This window comes from Leptinotarsa decemlineata, unplaced genomic scaffold (genome assembly GCF_025532065.1).
Source record: "Leptinotarsa decemlineata unplaced genomic scaffold, Ldec_3_MD MMD2_tig00026299_RagTag_RagTag, whole genome shotgun sequence".
NCBI classification, from domain to species: Eukaryota; Metazoa; Arthropoda; class Insecta; order Coleoptera; family Chrysomelidae; genus Leptinotarsa; species Leptinotarsa decemlineata.
Window position 1 is genome coordinate 6,065,965 of NW_027412676.1, and position 21,598 is coordinate 6,087,562.

The window sequence follows — 21,598 nt, forward strand, 5'->3', positions numbered from 1 at the left end:
GCAATATGCATACGATGGGTTGCCTAATTTTTTCCGGGGCGGTCTATTGGTTTGTCAGGTGTGAGCAGGTAAATAAAACTAGGAAATTGTAGCTATCGAGTTACGCCATAAACCTTATATCAAAATAAAGATAATTTTATTGCAAAGACAATGATATAAGGTTGCCTGCAAAAAAATGGTGCTAAATACCGGTTGCCGATTTTTAAAGATCGAAATATTCGTGTGACTGAAAACGTGCGACAGAGAGGTCCGAGGAAAATATCTAATGCGATAGAAAAGGACGCAGCATTGCAGCTGTGTCTACTTCGTCCATCAGATGGATGTGAAATTATACATCAAAACATTTCCTCCAAAGGTGAGCTTTTAATCTTTATACTAAGTACTCGCAAAATCATTTCAAAATTTTTCCATGTAATTGACATGTGAATTTAATTTTTTTTCAATTATCTGTAACTGCGACATTATATGCAATTTGATTGACCATGGGCGGAAATTGTTGAGGAATCTATATTTATTTGTTTATTTATTATAATTATTTATTTATTATATATTGATTTCTTTTTTTATATGTATTTATTATATGTATATATTTATTTCATTTGATAAGTAAAAAATACATTTTCGATTGCTCCAAATTGATGCTCAGCATTTACTATAGCATATCGCTATCTTTCTCAAGTTCACAGACGAAAAGCATGCGCACTCGCTTCCATCCGATGAACGAAGTAGACACAGCTGCAGTGCTGCGTCCTTTTCTATCGCATTAGATATTTTCCTCGGACCTCTCTGTCGCACATTTTCAGTCACACGAATATTTCGATCTTTAAAAATCGGCAACCAGTATTTAGCACCATTATTTCGCAGGCAACCTTATATCATTGTCTTTGCAATAAAATTATCTTTATTTTGATATAAGGTTTATCGCGTAACTCGATAGCTACAATTTCCTAGTTTCATTTACCTGGTCACACCTGGCAACCCAATAGACCGCACCGGAAAAAAGTAGGCAACCCAGTGTATGCATATTGCACAAGTTATATACTTACGATTAGTATGCAATTTAAAACGTAACGGAATGATTGCAATGTCCCAAAAAAATTAATTTTTTAATTATTAATTTATTATACTTTGCACTTAAATTTTCAGGCAACCTTTACGGAATATATTTTTTTAGATATTGAATTATATATTAAAATATATTTCAACCGGTAACGCGATAGGTGAAGGTCATTCTATGGTCGGATCCTCTACTAATACCTTCTATTCATTTATCGGGAAGCTCTAGATCTTCTAATACACATATAATCATTTTTCAATAAATCATGTTGTGTTCTCATGTCCCATGTTAAGAAAAACTAATTTTCGAAGAAATTTTTTGTGAAAAAGTATACACAAAAAGTGGGAAACTTCCAAAGGAAGGAAGAAAGCAATTAACTTCGAAATGAACTTTTACAAAGATGTCTTGTGCAGATCATGCATGGATTTCACTTGAATCAAATAAGCGAATGAGTTTAATTTACTCTACATGAGTAAACTAAACTCATCCGTGGCATAAGTCATAATGTTATGAGGGGAGAGCTTCATTTTGTAATGTTATCCAGATCGGTGCCGAAGAGGCAATAAGACAAGTATCTCATTCCGAAACATCCGCCATTGAGCATGACAATGTTCCGTTTAAGTGGAATTTTACCTCTTCCAAATCTGGTTCAGTTCCATAACAAATGTTCATAATACAAAAGAATATAGTAGAAAAGAATTTATTCATCATGAAATTTACATAATTAACATTATATGAATTTATCAGACTAGTCAGAAGAATTGTGGTTCAAAATACTAAAAACTTACACTTATAAAATACCAACAGACATTTTTGAGCACGTTGTGCAATTTCTAAACGTGGAAAAGGATGGTGAATGATCAATTTTTGCTGTGTATTGTAAGAGTGTAAATCAGCGTTTTTGGTAATAGTTTGGTCATTTTATTTGATGTACATTATAAGGTGTAGAATATATAAGCTTGGTAGAGTTAAAAGGTGTTCTTTTTTAAAGACTAGCTTACATTATGATATTGGCGACATTTTATGCATGGCTCGTAATATTCGTTTGTGAACTGTAAAAACTCTGGTGATATGTGCTGACGAGCCCCAAAATATTGAGCAATATTGACTGCACCAAGCCATAGATAGTATAGTAGCCTCAGTACATGGGATTTTATTGTCTTTTATATTTTGGTTCACATAACAAAGAGAACTTAATTTTGTTGTTATTTTATTCACGTGTGATTCCGACCATTGGATCTAACGTTAAGCCTCAGTAATTTTATTCCAAAAGCTACATCAATATATTTGTTGTCAATATGTAAATAATGATTGGAATTATATGACATAGAAACTGTTATCCGCTTGAAAAATATCGCTGCCTTAGTTGAGCCATGTAATGGCACTAAATTTCACATTTCCTCCGTGATCGAAAAATCTTTTGAAATGCAGTGAATAAAAATTGTATTAATCATCAGATATCCGTCTGGTCGGTACTTTCATCCAAACATAATGAATAATACTCATATTTTACAATGTAATCACATATTTTTTTCGAAACATATTCGCCCATATCATCTATTCATCGCGCAACTGTTTGGTGTGATAATGCTACATATTCAAATTTGTCCGCCAATTTCGGCTGCATGAAACGATGAGCGCAACAATTGCGCATTGTTTTATAAAAATTCCATCGCTGAATGCTTTTTTAGCTTTCGCTTATTGTAAACGAACTCCATAAGCGGCCAAATTTTGTTCATTGTCTGTATTTACTTTTGAAAAAAAACTTGTTTGTTGCGTTAATTTCTTCTTATACTCAGCCACAACAATTTTTCTTGCTTCACCGACATGTATTTTATATTTTCCTTCGTTTAAAGTGATATAATAACGTTTAACATCATGACGTCTAACATAACATAATGACGTTTAACATCAAATTCTTCACACACAGACAAAACTTGCATACAAATCATACACTGAATTTTATTATTATTGTTTCAAATAAAATAGTCAAATTCCCACTTCTCAATAAATACACGAAGTTCGTCACTTAATTTTCGCTTCTTCTCACGCATAATGAAGTTAGTTAAGTATTTTTCTGAAAACTCGTATTTAGTATAATGTGTAAAATTCAAAGCTGTAGGTACGAAGTGGGGGTAACGAACCTAATCACAGCACAAGCTTAAGTAATACGGACACCAACAAATACTCACTCTACGAAAACAAAATACTTTTTGGATACTCCCCCAATAATAGGAAAAGATAGCTTCACTTTTAAAGAATGACATGCGAATGGAATGTTTTCTGTTTTTTTCTATTTTCTGATTAATATACACTTTAAAACATGCGTCGCGGGTCGCATGAAAACAAGCCGCGGGCTGTGTTCTGGACAGCCTTGATCTAGAAGATTTTTGTTCAAAACAGAAAAAAGTTTTTAATTCGACATTAATTGAAAACTTGAAGTTAACTAAGTCTTCCGAACATGAGTGTGCGTTCGTTACCAGAAAACACTGAAATGTTGAAAATACCCGCATTGACTTATAAAAAAAATCAGTTACTTCCAATAACGACAAAAAATGAAAACACTGTGGCAACACTGGCAACAATAAATTCGCTGACACTCGTTTTCTGAAGAAATTGATCGGGCCGGGCAATCCCCGGGATAGTTTAGATGCGCAGCCTCTAGTAAAAGCTAAATAGGTATTACGACAAAAATAATAAGTCGCAATTGCGAAAAGGGATTGCGATAAAACATTCTGACAGCCATGACAGATATCATGGAAGTAACTGAAAATGTTGTTAACCAAGAAATATTAAACGTCAATGTGGAAACAGCCACAGCTTCACTAAACAGTGGAAAGAAAACTCCATTTGAAAATGCAACAGTACGAGAGGAGACAAGGTGCCGCACAATCGGGAAGGAAGTGAAAGCAGTTGATGATTTCGAGTGTTCCGTAATTCCCAGAAAAAGGTGATGTATACTCAAAAATTTATTACTTTTTCTACAACTGAATGAGTCAACATAAGGGAGAAGAACCTACAAAACCTCAAAGTTACACTTTGGAAGATTCTCTCATCCCTTTTTTTTGTATCAGATGAAGTAGTAGAAAGCCAAAAACTTTCTTTCCCAAAAAATTAATCACTCCTAAAAATATAACCCCTTCAATTCAAATAAGATTCCTCTTGGCTGGGATTAAATCAAATAGGTGAATGAGTGTCATTACGATGTCATCGATGACATAAGCAGATCAAGCTTATTCCGTGACATTCAAAATCGTAATTCATGAATGAAGTGTGTGTATTTTCTATAATGTTATCCAATTTGATACTGAAGAGCCTTAGGGCAAGTGTCTTAAGGCGAAACATTGGTGTATACCAGTGAGGGTGACAGTGTTCCAAGTGAGTACAATTTATTACCAGAAAAGTAATAAATTGTATTGAAGAAGAATTGAAGAAAAGTATCTTCTGTATAATTCAGTGTTCATATAGAAGTATTTGTTTCGAAAGAATTATTTTCTTTCGTGTAATTCAATGTTTATATGAAAGTAGCTGTTTCAGGAGGACTTTCTTTCAGTTTGTGCCTGAAAGTTACTTCTTTGCATGATCTACACATTCATGTATAGAGTTTCAAATTGATTACTTCCTTCCTTTCTTTGGAAGATTCTCTCATCCCTTTTTTTTGTATCAGATGGAGTAGTAGAAAGCCAAAAACTTTCTTTCCCAAATAAAAAATATTCTTGAAAAATATTGTTCATTGGAGTAATAAGCTCTAATTAATCACCTGAGTAAATAGGTTGAAGACCTTAAATTATTACATGAATTTCTGCATATTAGTACAAATGGACTTTGAAATTAGAAAATACTCATCAATATCAAATGCATCAGGATGGAGCACATGCAGTATATTCATATGTCCATGCAACCGAAAAATTTCAACTGTTTTCGTTGGTAGTTATTTCTTTTTATTTTTAGAAATCGGATCAGTTGTTCTTGAGTGATTAACGGTTTTATATTCGTTTGAAGAATCTGCTAAAAATATACATATCATAATTAAAAAAAAAAACTCGCTCCAGTTTATTCCTATAAATATTTAGAGTGTTTGCCATTCATTTCCTGACAATAATGAAGTCTGTTTACAAATCAAATTACGTAATGTTCCAGAGATAATTTCCTTGCAACCACCTTTGTTTCTATATACGAGTTCTGAAAGCAACCACCATTGTGTTTTGCACACTTTAAATACCACGTATCCTCAAAAAATATCTAGAGGCATCATATCAGGTGATCTAGTGGGTCATTCCAAGAGACCGTGCCTGTCTATCTACAGTCAAACCCAAATAGGCTTTCAACTGATGTTGCGTTTCAGAAAGATGAAATACTTCGTTTCTATAGGATTGTTCAAAAGTGGCAAGATAATCATCTATGCCAGTGAATAGGCAAACGCGGTTCCTCATAATGACCCATTAGATCACCTAATATGGCGCTGTTAAACTATTTGTGCCGATTCATCAAATAGGCATAAAGTATATGTAACACAACCACCGTCTTTGCCAGATATCATAGATAGAATATAAAATGTTCATCTATCTGAGAAAAATAGATATATATTTTGAACAAAGGTCTTTTTGGGAAGGAAATCGTAGTTTTTTTTAGACCTTTTCTTGGATACTTTCACCTTTCACAATATTAACTGTACAGCAGCTGAAATTTGCTTTGGTCTTCAAAACTGAAACGAAATTGAAAGGTGTATATTTTCAGGAGAATAATTTTTGGTAAAGAAAGGTTTTGCCTTTCTACTTCTCCTACTTTATACAAAAAAATGTGGAAATCTTCCAAAGAAAGGAGGAAAAGAAGTAACTTTCAAACACAAACTGAAAGAAAAAGCCCTCTCGAAACAACTACTTTTATATGAACATTGATTTATACAAAAATTACTTCTTATTAATAATGATAATAATAACAATTTATTTTCCCAAGAAACATACAATGTTTACAGCAGGGAAAAAACTTAAAAAAAACTAACTATAACATAATTGAGTACGAACAGAGCACACAAATAAAAAGATATATCAGAACTGAAACTTGATAAAAAATATAAATATACATACATATATATTTGTGATGCATTGTTTGGAACCTTTGGTGTAGTAATGAATATTAATGGACTTTTTTCTCATCACCAAGTGATCTTGAAGATGATCACTTGGTGATCGATACAAGTGTCGAGGTGTTAAAATAACGGTTTGGTGTTGGGAAAAAACTCCAATATACATATATATTATTCGATTTGTTCTCCAAACATATGTTATGAAATTGAATCAGATATCATTCACAGGATTGCTACACACTATAGTGCATGAGAGAGGTGAAATTACACTTATATGTCATCCTCAATGGCGGACATCAATGTTTCGGATTAAGGCACTTGCCTATCTGGATAACATTATAAGATGAAGAACTCAATTCATTCATAAAATTACTACCTTATATCACGAATGAGTTAAATCTAATCATGTCATCGATGATGAAATGTAACGACATTCATTTGCTTCCTTCCTTCGTTTGGAAGATTCCCACATTTTTCTTATGAATATGCAGAAGTAGAAAGCCAAAACTTCTCTTTCTTAATAAAAGTATATTTTTCATGTTACTTTATCTGATATCTATTTCAATACCATTATGACTGTATATGTTTGTATCTGAAAAAAACCTACTGTGTGAAGTTTTTCACTTTTTTGTTTACTATGGTGAAATAGGTAGCCAAAAATATTATTTCCCATCATCAGTACCATTCAAATGAGTTATTTCTATATTTTTTACTGTTTAGAAAAAAACATGTTGGCTTTCCACATGAACAAGATGAAATGAAAACTTTTGAAAAGAAAAGTGCATAGGTACCACAGATATTTATTTAAAATGCAAACAAGATCATCACATCAAGCTTGAAATCAAATTAATTCATTCAAATATATATTGAAATAGTTTCAAATTCCAGTTAGCCGAATTGATAATGGAAATCCATAAGATCAAGACTTATCTACGTTCAAAAAAACGCAAGTTTGACATGTAATTGGTGCCAATACAGTGTATGATTTCGTCTACAAGATGCAAAGGATAATAGCAATAGAGAGATGCAGAAAAGAAAGGGGCTAAGGGAATCACCTTGAAATACACCCCTTTCAAAATTGACCCGCTCTGTTTGAGCTCTCACTTGACCATTGAAGCGAGTCTTCTGGAGTGGTACCAGTAGCATCTGAGCAAATGCAAGACTAGCCTTATTATTATTACTATTATTATTATTAATGTATACTCAGGTACATTCTCACGATGCTATAGTTAGCCAAAATTTTCACCTTTTCAGGATAATATGTGACATCATACAAATTACATTTCTCAAAATGAAAATTGCTTTTGCCCGTCAAGTGTTTGTGATTAATAATTTTAATGATTGTATTTTTTCTACACTACATTATGTACCCACACATTTTTTATAGTGTAGATTAGGATTTTCCATTCTGAAAACCTATCTAACTAACAAAACTTTTTTTCACTGAAATTCATATTAAATTTTTCAAGAGGAACACTCTTTTCCATCATTTGTGTATCCATCACTTTCACCAACACAACCAAGGTAAGAATAATCCTCGAAGTGGGTAGGGGGTCAAGTAGAAGTCTTTTTAAATTCTCTTTACATTAGTTTTCGAATTTTAAATTCCACTGATTAGTTTTATAGAAAAAATTCGTTTTAAAATTTGTTTTTAAATATAAATGTTTATTATTTGTTCATTAAAGAAGAAAGTAATACAAATCATGAAATAACAAAAATTAATTAGCGCTCCGAGGCGTCTTCATTGAATCCAGTGGCGCATTTGCTTTTTCAGCTGCAGGAAAACCCGGAAAAACCTGCAGCATCACATCATCTGAAGATCTTGATTTGCCAATGTCCTCTCTTTCATAAAACCAAATGTAGGGTGTCTCCAGAGGCTCCAATAAATTCAATACATCACCAGAACATTTTGTGACACGACTATCGTCAAATTTGTTTAGATGCTTACTTACTACTTACTTATACTACATGCGATTTGCACTTATGCATACATTAGACGGAAGGGTAGCGGTTGCCCCCTCAATATCATTATTGTCAGTTTTTTCTCTATCAACTTATTTTCTCACTTCGAGACCGATAGGTTTCATAAAAGACCTTCGGTAGTTTTGCCAGCCCAATTAAAATGCTGAATTGACGCTTATACATTTGTTGTCTCTTTGCCCTGAAGAATGGTTCTTTTTCATTTGGTTAGTCTGTATTGTTGATTTTTAGTAGGTGAATTTCAAATATGTAATTTCTTCTAAAAAAAACATGCAAGAAGAGAGCTAATTTATATAAATATAATACTACAGGTAATCACAATTATGTTATGAAAAAAGCATATCCTGTAATATGTTTTAAGCTATGATAGAATATCATGAAGTTGAAACTGAAAAGAAGAATACCTACTTCACTAACCATCTATGAAAATACTAATAACAAATCATCGTTATATGTTCTGCTGAACGATAAATAAAATATAAACTTTTCTCCTAGAAAGCAGCTGGTTGGTTACTAAATGAATTTTGATAAATTGGAGATTTTAAAACACTAATTTTCTCTAGCCGATTTATCCATTCTAACTATGATAGAAACATTTTTAATAAAAATAAAATATTGTACGAAATGTAGATAATTCTATACTTGAACAATTTTTGAATATTTTCAAAAGTACTTATTTACACAGCAATTCAACTTCTCCATCTTTATACAAAAAAAGAGTGAATCTACCAAAGAATGGAAGAAAGCAATCAATTTCTAAACTAAGTCTTTTTGTGTCTGAAAGTTACTTCTTGACATGATCTACACATCTTTGTAAAGAATTTATTTTAAAATTAAATGTATAAAGATGGAGAAGTAGAAAGCCAACATTCAAAAACAAATCTCTCCTAAAAATTGACCTCTTTCAATTCGAATACTTATTCAAATATCATTATTCAATTTTATTCTATTCTAGAGCACGAACCGAATATTCTTCGATCGAAGAGGTAAACATTTGATAAAACATTTAAATTGAAATCTATTTCCGGCGATCAGACGGTTTTGAGACCTGTATTCCATGAAACTTCGGCACTCAGTAAAACTTCTTTCTCCATCATTGTAGAAAAAAAGTGGGAATCCTCCAAATAAAGAAAGAAAACAATTAATTTCCAAATAGACTCTGTTGGTGTCTGAAAGTTACTTCTTTGCATGATCTACACATTTTTGTATAGTTTATTTTGAAATTAATTGTATAAAGATGCGAGAAGTAGGAAGCTAAAATTCAAAAATAAATCTCTTCTGAAAATATACCTATTTCAATTTGAATACTTATTCAAATTTCATTATTCATTTCTATTTTATTCTAGAGCACGAACCGAATATTCTTCTATCGAAGAGGTGAACATTCCTGAAGAAACATTTGAATTGAAATCTATGTCCAGCGATGAGACGGTTTTGAGACCTGTATTCCATGAAGCCTTGGCATCTTCCATAAACACAAAAGAAATCCCCACTGAAGAAAGGTAATAACAAATATAAAATTGAATCAATATGTGATCCTTGCGAGACACCTGAAGTTACCTTACTTATGTATGATATTTAGGGGGTGATTCTGAGAAGAAAATTTTCTCAAATCAATGTCAAAAATTTTTGTATATAGTATAACCATAATTGAACCAGGAATACCAGTTAACCCAAATATCTCTGAAACAATGTAAAATTTCGAAATTGAGCAGAATAGAAGAAAGTTTGAATACAAAATGGGCAATTCATTTGTTTTTCTTAAGAAATAGTAACCAGTGACATCGCAAAAATCGCTAGGGTTGAAAGGATCAGGAGAATTTCCCATAGAAACACCAACTTAAATAATTTGTTGACATTTGGGAACAACTTTTATGTTATCAGCAAACAGGAGAAAGTAATTATTACTCTTCAGGATATGAGTTTTGGATGAATTTCAAAAACCATTAAAACACTAATCAAATAACTTTTTCATTACGAAGTGATGTACCTCCAAATTCACATCTATCAAGAAATGTTTCATGAGTAAATTTTTAGTAGATTCTGCAAAGAGTATACCCTGTTGCTGATGTAATTGTTTTTCAATATCAGTTGTAGTTAGTTTTTGAATTATTGTTTTTATTTCCCTGCTATAATCGATTTTCACTTGCTATCGTCCAACCCGTGTTAGGAATCACACGTTAAAAGGTAAGACCTCGTTAATCCGTAGCTCGCACAAGTTTCGTCTTCTGGAGGTTGTCGTTCGTAGGGATGTGACAGCTGCTTAAAGGACAAACAGATTTAAACATTGTATGTTTCTTGGAAAAATAAATTCTTATTATTATCATCAATCAATTACCTGTTCAAAACTTATTTCGAAGTTAGGACTTAGCACAGATTTTACTGAATTTAAAATGCTGATTTAAAATTTTCATTGCAGAAATAAAATTTGACATAACGAATAAAAATTCTGATAAATCGTATTTTATTAAGGGCTGTTCAGGTGTCAAAATTACAGTTAACAATCGAACTCAAATTTTGGGATAGTTTGGTTAAAAGAATATATAAAAACTGAATTTAAATTTTTTTGCAGACTGTTGATTCACGAGGATGTTTAGAATTATGAATTTTTTTTTGCATCCTAGACTTAAATTGCATGAAATGCGTTAAGAAAGGAGAAAAAATAAAACTGTATTACTTCATCAACAATAATTCTACAGCAATGATCACAAATTCACTATTAAGTTTTTCTAATGGAGCTTTCTGGACAACTATATAATATAAAACAACCATAGATAATAATGACAAAAAATAATGGTAATGCAATTTTTCTCTATTTTTGCAGAATAGGGATTGATACTCCAATTATCAATAAAGTGGAAATTCCCATAGTCAACAGTCCAACAGAAGCTACTACTGGCAAAAAAGAAAATTTCTCAGTTGAGGAAACTAGGTAAGGAAATCAAAGTTGTCACTCCAAAATATTGTGTTGAATTTTCACAGCTCGACATTGGAAGGCATAAGAGATGTGCAAGACTTCAAAAAATTTGAGAAGAACATCCCTATGATGGAAGAATTATTTGAGGAAACTAACCATTCCCTGTAGAGTGGCGTCAATTTTTATACAGCATACAAGCTAGTGGAAGTATATCCCGGTGTACCAGAATATACTACGGTCTACAAAAAATTTGACGACTCTCTCAGAGAAATCAAATACATCTATCGAGTTGAAAACCCATTTCTTTATGCACAGTATCATCTCAAGATGAAACAAAAACAAAGCATGCATGGAGTATTGAAAGTGAAAGAACATTTAGTGTTTCATGGAACCAAGGAATGTAACGAAGAATCAATCTGTAAAAACAACTTTGATTATCGAAAAATGGGATGTTACGGTTATGTATATGATAAATTTGGTAAGGGGATCTCCTTTGCGACAAATACCAACTACGCAATGGATTACCCAAGACGAGATTCAAATCCAGTACGTACCATGTTTTTCACTAATGTTTTAGAAGTGGAAAGATGTTCTGGGGAATGTGGGTTGATTATACCACCAGAACCAGCTGACTTATCGGCAAGCGAAAATGTTTATGTCAAGTTTTTCGATAACGAGTTCTATCCAAAATATCTCGTACACTATAAACGAAAATAATTTCAGAGGTTTCTGATATTTGGTTGACTGATTTTTATGATAAAATTATACTACATATCCAAAACAAGTACCTTTCCTAATCACCAGAACTGCAATACTCGTCTCGTCGCGCAATTTGCTAACCAAGTTGGCGTTTCCAGGAGGAGAAAGCTTTTTTTTTTCAAAGACAAAAAATAAGCACTACAGAAAAATCTTTAAGGCGCTCTAAGGTCGAAAAGAGTATTTCAGTTCTGGTGATTAGGAAAAGTACTTGTTTTGGACTTATTCTACGCCAGGAGTTCCAGTTTTACCTTTATTGTACCACTATGTTTAGACATATTTTTGTTAATTGAAAGTTAGGATCACTATAACCATCTTATTTCTTATCTACTCAAAGTTATTATCAATTTTGCCATTATTTTTGGATTTCAAATATATTTTGAACTAATTTCAATATATCAATATAGAGTCAGTTCTTATACTTAATATCAATTTAAAATTCAATATGAAATGAGGAAAGTTACATTTACAATATTATCGATAATTGTGCTTCCAGCAAAAAACCTGTTCTACAATATGAATATGTAGTTGATTAATACATTGAGAACTACTTTTATATAGACATTTTTTATTTTCATAACGTTGCTGTCAAAACGATTTCATTAATAAAAATAAAATAAAATGGGCCAGTTTACATTTTTATACATCCTTAGTTCAAAATGTTATAGGAAATTCGATTTAACAAGTCAAAATGAAAAATATTCATATATTCAATGTAAAAATATGTATATATTTCTAGTGCGTACACACATACAGTCACTACATGATGTAAAAGTACAAATTCATTTTTTCAAGATTATTCAAAGTTGATATGGACATCTTAATCCAAGATCCCAAAGGCAGCAGCCCTATATCATTATAATGATGATATATTTCATTATTGATATCTAATAATCCCCAAAAAACAAAAATGTTTATAACAGGGGTAAAAGAAAATTAAATTAAGGCCTTCGATATGGCAGGAAATATATATATATATATATATATATATATATATATATATATATATATATATATATATATATAGGTCTAATATCAGAAAAATCAGTGGGCTCATTACGTTTTGCTAAAGGTCTACCTCTGGCATTAATGCCTCATTACTATATTTGAGTTTACCATGTGGAATGTGAAGTTTGGTTCATATTAAGGGATTGAATAAGTCTCAAAGAGAGCCATCTGCCTTGTAGTTTTTTCCAATACTGGTATACCAGTCAAATGCTCATTCAGATTATTCAATTTATTCAAAGAAGGGGAGATATCTGATGTTTTGTTTTAACGAAGTACTTCAAGAAATCTGAGCCTTGCGGTTGTTTCAACAGAGTCTATAATTCAAATATAAACAGTTTTCTCACAACGAACAGCACTGGAAATGTGTGCTATAGTATTTTCAGGACTCTTGGGTTCTTAGTCTTTTGTAACAGTGAGATGCTTGTTTGTTTCAATATGAGCATTTGTTTTATATTATAGGTAATCTAGGATTTAGAGAGCTTAGTGGCTCTAATTGTGGGATAAGGAATATGCATTGTAAAAGTTTGCAATAAATTCTCAATAAAGGTCCTCCACATTAACAAAGGGAGGAATTCCCAGTTGATTTGCCTTAAAAATTCCCAAAATCCCGATAAGTAATGAACTTCTCATAAGTTTTGGGTATGTCAATTTCAAGAATAGCAAAATGGTCTGAGATCCCATCAATATCCATAACATCAGTGGATGAAACTATGAATTATTTACGAGTACATCTGAGAGAGTTTGGCTTATATTATTTATCCTTGTTGATGATTTCATCAGTCCATATTGATCTGAGAACGTATTAAATAATTTACTTTTTCTATCGAAAACAAATAAATCTATATTGAGATCTTCTAAGACAACGAATATACCACTTCCGGAAAAGAATTCAACTGTTTCATCTTCTAATTCTTTGATACATGTTATGTTTGCTGAGGGCACCCAAAGCTGCTCAAGAAATTCACTAATATTAGACTGCAGCTTCATAATAAATCCACCTCCCAAGCTATTTCTAATGACATGGTGGAGTTTGTAATCTTTGATACTATCATTATAGAATATTACAGAATAATTTTGGATATTCCCTGCATTGTAACACTTAAAAATCAGTAGGTGTGGTTCGCTGTTATTATTAATTGCCTTTTTAATTGAACAATCGCTTGCTGCTTTTTGCATGTGTATTAGCTTGGGTTGTGAAAAGGTGAGTAAATTTTGTTGTCGAATGTCTGCTTCCTTTTAATACCGTTGGTATGAAAATAAACAGGATCACTCATGGTGACGTTATTTTCCAACCTCAAAGATGACTTTATCCCGAGATGTGCATTTGTGCTTAAAGGATGTATGACTCTCAGCCTATCGGAGTCATTGATGGAACCTTCGAGATACGAGGAGTCCTCTCTTCCCGATAATGTGAAGCTTAGCCGTGATGGATCGCTTTTCCCTAACTACTCCTGGAATCTTTTATGGATCATGAGGGTCCATACTCCTGTTTTCTGACCTCTGAGCAGGTCAGTAAACACTTACACTTATAAGATTATTAAACCAAACCTGAGAAGAAGTCCTGAATGTATCATTATGAGAAACTGATTTATAGATGACCTTATTTGGGATTGTTACGGTCATTAGAATGGACATAGTGCACCCTGAACATATGAAAACTTCAATATTGACTCATCAGCTGGATTCTCTTCATTATGCCATTATAGCTGCCGTTAAGAATATTGCACAAGTACAATTCTAGAGCTGCAAATTTGGACTTGGATGCCTACAGGTTATATGAGTTGATCTGACTGGTAGATGTAGTTAGTACCATGCAGGCAAGGAAGAGGGCACCACTCTGAAATATTCCACAGGTGACCTACTTTCCAAGCCACACGATCGTTTCGCGATACTCACTCCTCAGAATGCATATAATTCTTACTTCATATTACTCTAAATGGTATCAAAATATTAGCTTTGCAATAAGAAGTAGGTTTGTGGATTCTGTGATCTTGGTTATTAGTAGTAAACTAATATTCAGTCAAAATAAGATAAGAAGTAGGGAAACCAATTTCCAAGAAAGGTTCCGAATAAATGTTTGTTTGGGAATTGTGGGAACAAACATCCTTGGCCCTTTCATTTACGATGATCATTTGAATAATGAAATGTATCTTCATTTTCTATTCAATGAATTCGATGGCTACTTAGATAAATTGAGACTGAATATCTGCCATGAAATACAATATTATCAATGGGACGGTGCTCTTCCCCATAATGCAGCAATAGTAAGGGAACATTATTTAGATGCAACATTCCCAAGAAAATGGATTGGAAACAATGGACCAATTAACTGGCCAGCTCGATTCCCCGATCTTAGTCCTTTAGATTTTTTTTGTCTGGAGATTCATAAAGGATAAAGTTTTTCAACACCAAGTACAGATATCGACCATCTCAAACAAAAAATAAGAGATGTACGTATTAGTATTATACTTATTACGCTAGAAAATCGCCACAGAAATTGCCACAAAAGTTAATGATAAAATAAATTGTTTTTCTGATTGATTGTTGTCACTGATGATGGTAGTTATTTCAAATGAAACGCTATAAAAATATCAAATGTGATATACCATTGGATTGTGAATTTATCACTTTATCAATATCTGTAATAAAAACGACAGGTCCGTATTAAAAAAAAATGGTGGCTATGTTGACACGAAATGTTTCATCGAATATAATAACATTTTCCTTTTCCATTTTTTGATATTCTCCGAAATAACAATTCCATTAGAAAAAAACCAAAAACAGCATTTTTGGTTTTCCCGGTATAACTCGAGAAGGGCAAGAGTCTTCGTAAATTTTCTTCGACCATTGTATTGTTCCCGTTGACAGTTACCTTTTTTCCCATTTAATCGTTTTCGTATCTGTTGCGGTTTAGAATATATCAATGTTACCATATGATAAAAGAAACGGTCTTTATAGAAAAATTACTTTTAGCCAAATTTTTGAGTTCAAGTAATACTTTATTCTGAGATTTCCACTGAATAGTTTACAAAACCGCAAGACATCTTTCACTATACAATAGCGGTTATTGTAGTGAAACACAAGTTGCGGTTTTGTAAACTGTTCAGTGAAAATCTTAAAATGAAGTATTTTGTGAATATGGATTTTAATCAAGTATCGGTCAATTCCATGATATAAAAGTGCTTGAACCTGCATACACACACTGCTTTCTGTACTGAAACTTAGTAGTTGATATGAATCCTCTGAAAACAATTCAATTACGAATTGAAAACTTTTCTTTAATCAATGAAAACGATACTGCTACCACTCTTGGGATTAACACCAATAATATCAATATACTTTGGAACCCATTGAAGCTGTTAGTATATGTAATAATACTTTCAAGAGCACTTACATCGACTTCCTTATCTAGCCATGCTGCGACTTTTGGTCCAAATTTCTTGATTCCATAGATCCACATTATCATGAATGAAAGCCCAGAGTAATATTCATGTTCCAAGACGTATATTTCTTTACTGACAAGGTATGTGGATACTGTGAAGAAAAAGGTATAAGGTCCGGTGACACCAGTTTTCTTGTAAAACATCTGAAACCATTCCTCGGGGACAAAGCCCAGTCGAACTTTTCCTGGTTCCTGTCGTACCTAGTTGATAAGAAATATTTCAATAAAAATGCTCTTAGGAATCAAAGATATCTTAAAACCTCGCCAGTTAGTTAAAATTATTGTGGGTATATGAAAATAGGTGATAAAAATTACTATGAATCTGACATACTTCTTCAAAGAAATTGATACCAAATTGCTTGGCATGTTTTAAGAAAGCTGAAATTCAATAATCATGTAGTACCATAGTAAAAAGTATTAGTCACTGCTTACTGGAATAAGTTTAAATCAATAAACAAGGGTATCATTATTACTCTTGTAAAATGGATGACTTCATTTTTTCACTCAAAGAAATTATACAATGTTTATGTCGTTTCCTCATCTCTGGAGGATATATGACTCACTGTCACCAATTAACCTTCAAGATACTGAGCGATCTCTAGTCATAGAAAGCCTTGTCATGGTGATGAGTGTCCCTATTGTGAATTACCTACTTTGCCTTGATACTCGTAGGATCCTTAATGAAACATAAAGTACCAAATGATTCGACCCCGAATCTACAGATCAGATAGACTTCAACTAAACTAACCCAACAGTCCTTCTTGTAATTTGGACAAAAAAATAAAACTCCTTGGTTCTCCAACTTTTGATCCTGTTAAAAAACCTAGGAGGCTAGGTGGTGCAGCCAGAAAGCAATTTATCAATGCTTGAAGAGAAGGATTCTCATGAAATTTCCTTGCACCAAATTGCAGAATCTGCATCAGTGAGGAAACATACTCTTCCTGAGCAGGTCTGCAAAAACTTATGGTCATGAGATGATTCACCCAAACCACGGACAAAAAGATTGATTCTAATGTATCATGTATAACTAACTTATAGATGGCATCATATCGGAAGGTGGCTGCAGTCATTAAGGTGGAAATCTTACACCTTGAACACCCGACAACCTCAATATCAACTGGAATCTCTTCTGTGTGCAATTATAGCTGCCACAGAGGATATTCCAGTAGATGTTCTGCAGGTACAATTCTGGAGCTGCCCACTCTGTCCCAGATAGCTACAGGTTAACTGGGAGGGTCAGGATGGCATTTTTTGGCTGTTGGGTGCAGTTGGATTATGAAGTATCTGCCTAAGACCCTCTATATTCCAGTGTTTTTGAGTTTCTATTGCCTCTCTATATACTCTTGGATAGTAACTTTGAGTTTTGTCGAGTATATACATATATACAATCAACAGTGATAGGTGTGTCAGAATACAGAGGACGCCGGATTAGACAGGATCCGGATTACTGCAGGTCAACTGAATATCCATTTCAAAAAATAATATTTTTAATTTAATTTCAAAAATGAGGTGGTGCATTTCTGTGTATACCTCCAGATAAACAAATGTTAGCGAACACGTTAAACATATGTTCATCCAATTTATAAAAAATGTTGCATCAAGTTTACCTGCTTACAAGATTAAACATTCCTTTTTGAAGGTATAATGTTGCAGCCATATTGTTTCTACAGAACTGTGCCATATGCCACACAGTAAATGATACAATTATTTCACTGACAGGAACATTTGATGAACGACTGATTCCACTACATGAAACTGTCAATTGGCCACCATGTTCATGCAATTTGATGCAGATTTTTTTCCACTTAGAATATGTGAAATTACGCGTCTACAGAAATAAAAAACAAGGTGACATGACATATTATTGCTAAAATATAGTCTGCTGTACTGAGAAGTATGTGAAAATTAGATTTTCACATGTATGCATTATCTGTGGTTGGAACATGCTAGAAATCATAATTCAAACATTAATGCCGTGAAATTATGTATAAGATGAAGCAAATTTCATTGATATTGAAAATTTTTTTTTTGTATTTCATTTTCATTTGAAGTTCTCTGGTTCTAAAAAAACCTCACTAGTATGGATAAGTTGGGCATCTTGAAGTTTGCACATTCATTAATTTTCTGAGATGATTGATTTATATTTAAGTACACAAGGCACATAAAGGTAATGGTAGGATATTCATAACAGAACTCACAGGCCTCCTAAAGGTTGGTAATTCATTTTCATCAGTTTTGGCCACTTGGGAGTTTGCTGAAGATGTACTTGTAGCTCTGATGCAGGCAGCTACAAGGGCTCTTGACGACTGTCCTGAAAAATCAAAATTGGGATATTTCAAGAGCTGATTGACCTATTACATAAATGATATGGAGGAATGACATAAGCTGAGGAGCTTTCATTAAGTTATCAATATCTACCTGAAAGTAACGAAGCCCTGGATAGCATTTTTTTGTTTTCTACAGTCTATTGGGTGCACAGCAAAACGTGAACAAAGAATTTCAATTGTTTTAAATGAAATTCAAAAAATGTAATAACCAATTCCGATCACTTCTATCCACCATAGACGTCAAATGTCAAAGGCACGGGTCACGATTTAGGAGATCGCGAGCAACGTTGGCACAGTCCACAGTCCACTCAACTTTCACGGTACTTGACACTATTTTGTAAATTGCAAGACCGGCGTACTTTGATTCTCTGAAGAGATCAAAAGTCTGTGACTTCATTTTGTTATTCAAATCAATTTCCTCTTGTCTTTTCGCCTTTTAATTGCTAATAAGTAATATGAAAATGCAATACTTTTGTAGAAGAGCCACAAACATTGATAATAAAATGTTTCTAGAATTTACATCATTATATGAATAGTGAATTCGCAGTTATAATTGCTACCAGGAATTCACAGTTATATCTCATAGGGGCTTTTATTTTCCGTATTAGAGGCTTTACTGAACTCGGCTGGGAACTTGATGTCTGTCATGCACCAAAAATATAAGAGTCTGGCTTTCTAAAGCTCAATATACATATGGTAACATCTGGAAATTTTGAAATTCTTCAACAAACATATGTCAATATTGTCATAATTAGAAGGAGAAGGAATAAGATGAATGGATTAGGTGTCTGATCTCACACCTCGTGTGAAACGGTAAACTTTGAATTACAAATACGTTTTTTTCTCCAAAATCTCTAGGAATACTTTTATCATGGTACATTTTAAATAAATACAAAATGGAATTCCGTAGGTGAATAATGCAATAGTTTTTTTCACTTTCAAAATTAAATGAATATTCTCACAATTGTAGAGACAAGTCAGCAGAGCTTACTCAAATGGATAATATATAATACAAGAAAAATGTAGAAAATCGATTTTACAATACATCGTTTCTTTAAGAATATTTACATCATTATGATATATTGTTAAAATCGATTATTAATGTAATGAAACTCCTACCGAATGATATCCAATCACATCTGAAAAAGTAAAACCAAAAATGTATTCGAAGAGAAATTTATACTATGGAATTAGTTATTTCCAGAAATAATTGTAGCAAATATGAAATGTTCCGAATTGAAATCCAGCGGAATTTAGGGAGGAGATGACATTCACAGAGATCATAATTTATTGCAATGTAGGTATCTTATTTGCCTTCTAATTTCCGTGGAATTATTTACCATTAATCTTTCTCGATTTTATATATATATATATATATATATATATATATATATATATATATATATATATATATATATATATATATATCTTAAAATGATCCAAAAAAAATTTTCAGATTATGGTGTGATCACTTGGACTCCTTCCGCATATTTTGTCAAAATAACACGATGTATGGCACTTTTAATAAATAAATAATGAAGAGATCTAATACATTTTGGTACCTATTTTATTCATAGAGGTGCTGAATAAAACTCAAATGACTGAGTTTAATAATGTCAAGGTGCCATTTTCATTTTAATGTTTGATTCAGGAATAAATTGGTGTTAGATGAAGGATTTTTTTACATTATGGTCCATAAATTTGAAATCTGAACAAAATACGCATGACAGTTTTCGATTCCAGCATCATCTATTAACATGTGTACAAAGTTGGATCAATCTCATTTCACACGTCGCGTCGATAGTTTTTGACATAACAAAAGCGAATCGGTACATACATCAGAGTTTCTATGTATCTCGATTGAAAACTTACTGACTTACAAACTTGACCTCGATCATTTGCCGATCTTGACATAAACAGGATCCAGACCCTAATTATGTTTCAATTTTCACTCGAAAAGGACACAATGTCTAACTTACCTCATACATACCTCATTTATCAAATGTTCTGTCTCCATATTTTTTCCTCGACTTTTCAAATGAACGAAACTTGGTGAGATTTTGATCCAATCACTTGAACATAGTTCGTTGTGGTTGTCATCTTTCAGGATATAAGCTTAAATACATTTCCGATGTCCTAACATTTTCTATCGTACTTGTAATACAATTGTATCATATCTCTTTTTTCTTTATTCGTGAAAGCCATTTTTCGCGATAAATTCAATGACTTGTATAGTAACAAAATGTCATTGAGTGTAACAAATTGAAAGTTACATTTAGAAACATCAAAGTCAAACCCTATTATGATAAGAATAAATTTTTTTCAATATCTCCAATTTTTCGTAAAAGAATGATAACTTATGATACATCATTGAAAAGGTAAAATCTGGTTTCATTCAAAACAGAAAGAACCCAATATAGCGCCCATAAGAAAAAATAAAGTTGATGATGGTGACCGTCAGATGAAACGTCGAATAGCAAATCTGAAAAAACCATTATGTAGCAGGGAAAAAGTGGCAAAGTGGTAGTGTAATTTATTTTCCAGAAAAAAATAAAAACCATTTTCTGAAATTTCGGTTTATTCCGGTTATCTCCGGATATACTGGGAATTTCAGAACTTTCTCAACGGCATATTGTCAGTAAGGTAAATGCGCAACTTTGCCCCAATTTAACCATTTTCGTATCCCTCCTATAGTTTCCGAGATCCCAATGATGAGGATCGAATTTGATACACCATCTATGCTCTATGAACACAACACAGGCGTTAAAACGTAACTGACCACTCCGACACTGGAACAATGAATTTCAACAGCCGATTGCAGTTAAAGCCGATTGGCCAGCGTAAGGAGGCTTGATTATTTTACCTAATAGATACAAATGCATAGTATGTTCAACTGCAATAAACTTCTTGGTTTAATTCCATTGTGTAGTGTAGTGTAATATTATGATTTTCTTTACTTCATTTGATTGGGGTTTTACAAATGAAGGGTTTAATTGGTTTTACTATAATCATTTGGCCAATTACC

The 21,598-nt window shown here is 32.6% G+C and overlaps 2 protein-coding genes across 2 annotated transcripts in view; one reads left to right on the forward strand and one right to left on the reverse strand.

Annotated features, from left to right (window-relative positions):
* ATPsynB (ATP synthase subunit b, mitochondrial) overlaps positions 1-18,841 on the reverse strand; it is a 59,083-nt gene extending 40,242 nt beyond the window's left edge. The window contains exons 1-3 of the mRNA XM_074180766.1: positions 18,665-18,841; positions 18,445-18,557; positions 16,199-16,447 (exon numbers count right to left, since the gene is read on the reverse strand). Of these exons, the coding sequence (XP_074036867.1) occupies positions 16,199-16,447; positions 18,445-18,557; positions 18,665-18,692 (390 nt within the window). The 5' untranslated portion in view covers positions 18,693-18,841. The remainder of the gene's footprint in view (positions 1-16,198; positions 16,448-18,444; positions 18,558-18,664) is intronic.
* Positions 3,605-11,371, forward strand: LOC111502751 (uncharacterized). Its single transcript, XM_023156903.2, has 4 exons — positions 3,605-4,007; positions 9,470-9,625; positions 10,948-11,055; positions 11,106-11,371. The coding sequence occupies exons 1-4, from the start codon at positions 3,802-3,804 to the stop codon at positions 11,206-11,208; spliced, it is 573 nt and encodes a 190-aa protein (XP_023012671.2). The 5' UTR covers positions 3,605-3,801; the 3' UTR covers positions 11,209-11,371.
* Positions 18,842-21,598: the final 2,757 nt, after the last annotated feature.

Coding starts and splice junctions, on each gene's coding strand:
- LOC111502751 (XM_023156903.2), top strand. CDS start 3,802: ATGACAGATATCATGGAAGTAACTGAAAATGTTGTTAACCAAGAAATA. Junction 4,008..9,469: donor TCCGTAATTCCCAGAAAAAG/GTGATGTATACT, acceptor ATTTTATTCTAG/AGCACGAACCGAATATTCTT. Junction 9,626..10,947: donor GAAATCCCCACTGAAGAAAG/GTAATAACAAAT, acceptor CTATTTTTGCAG/AATAGGGATTGATACTCCAA.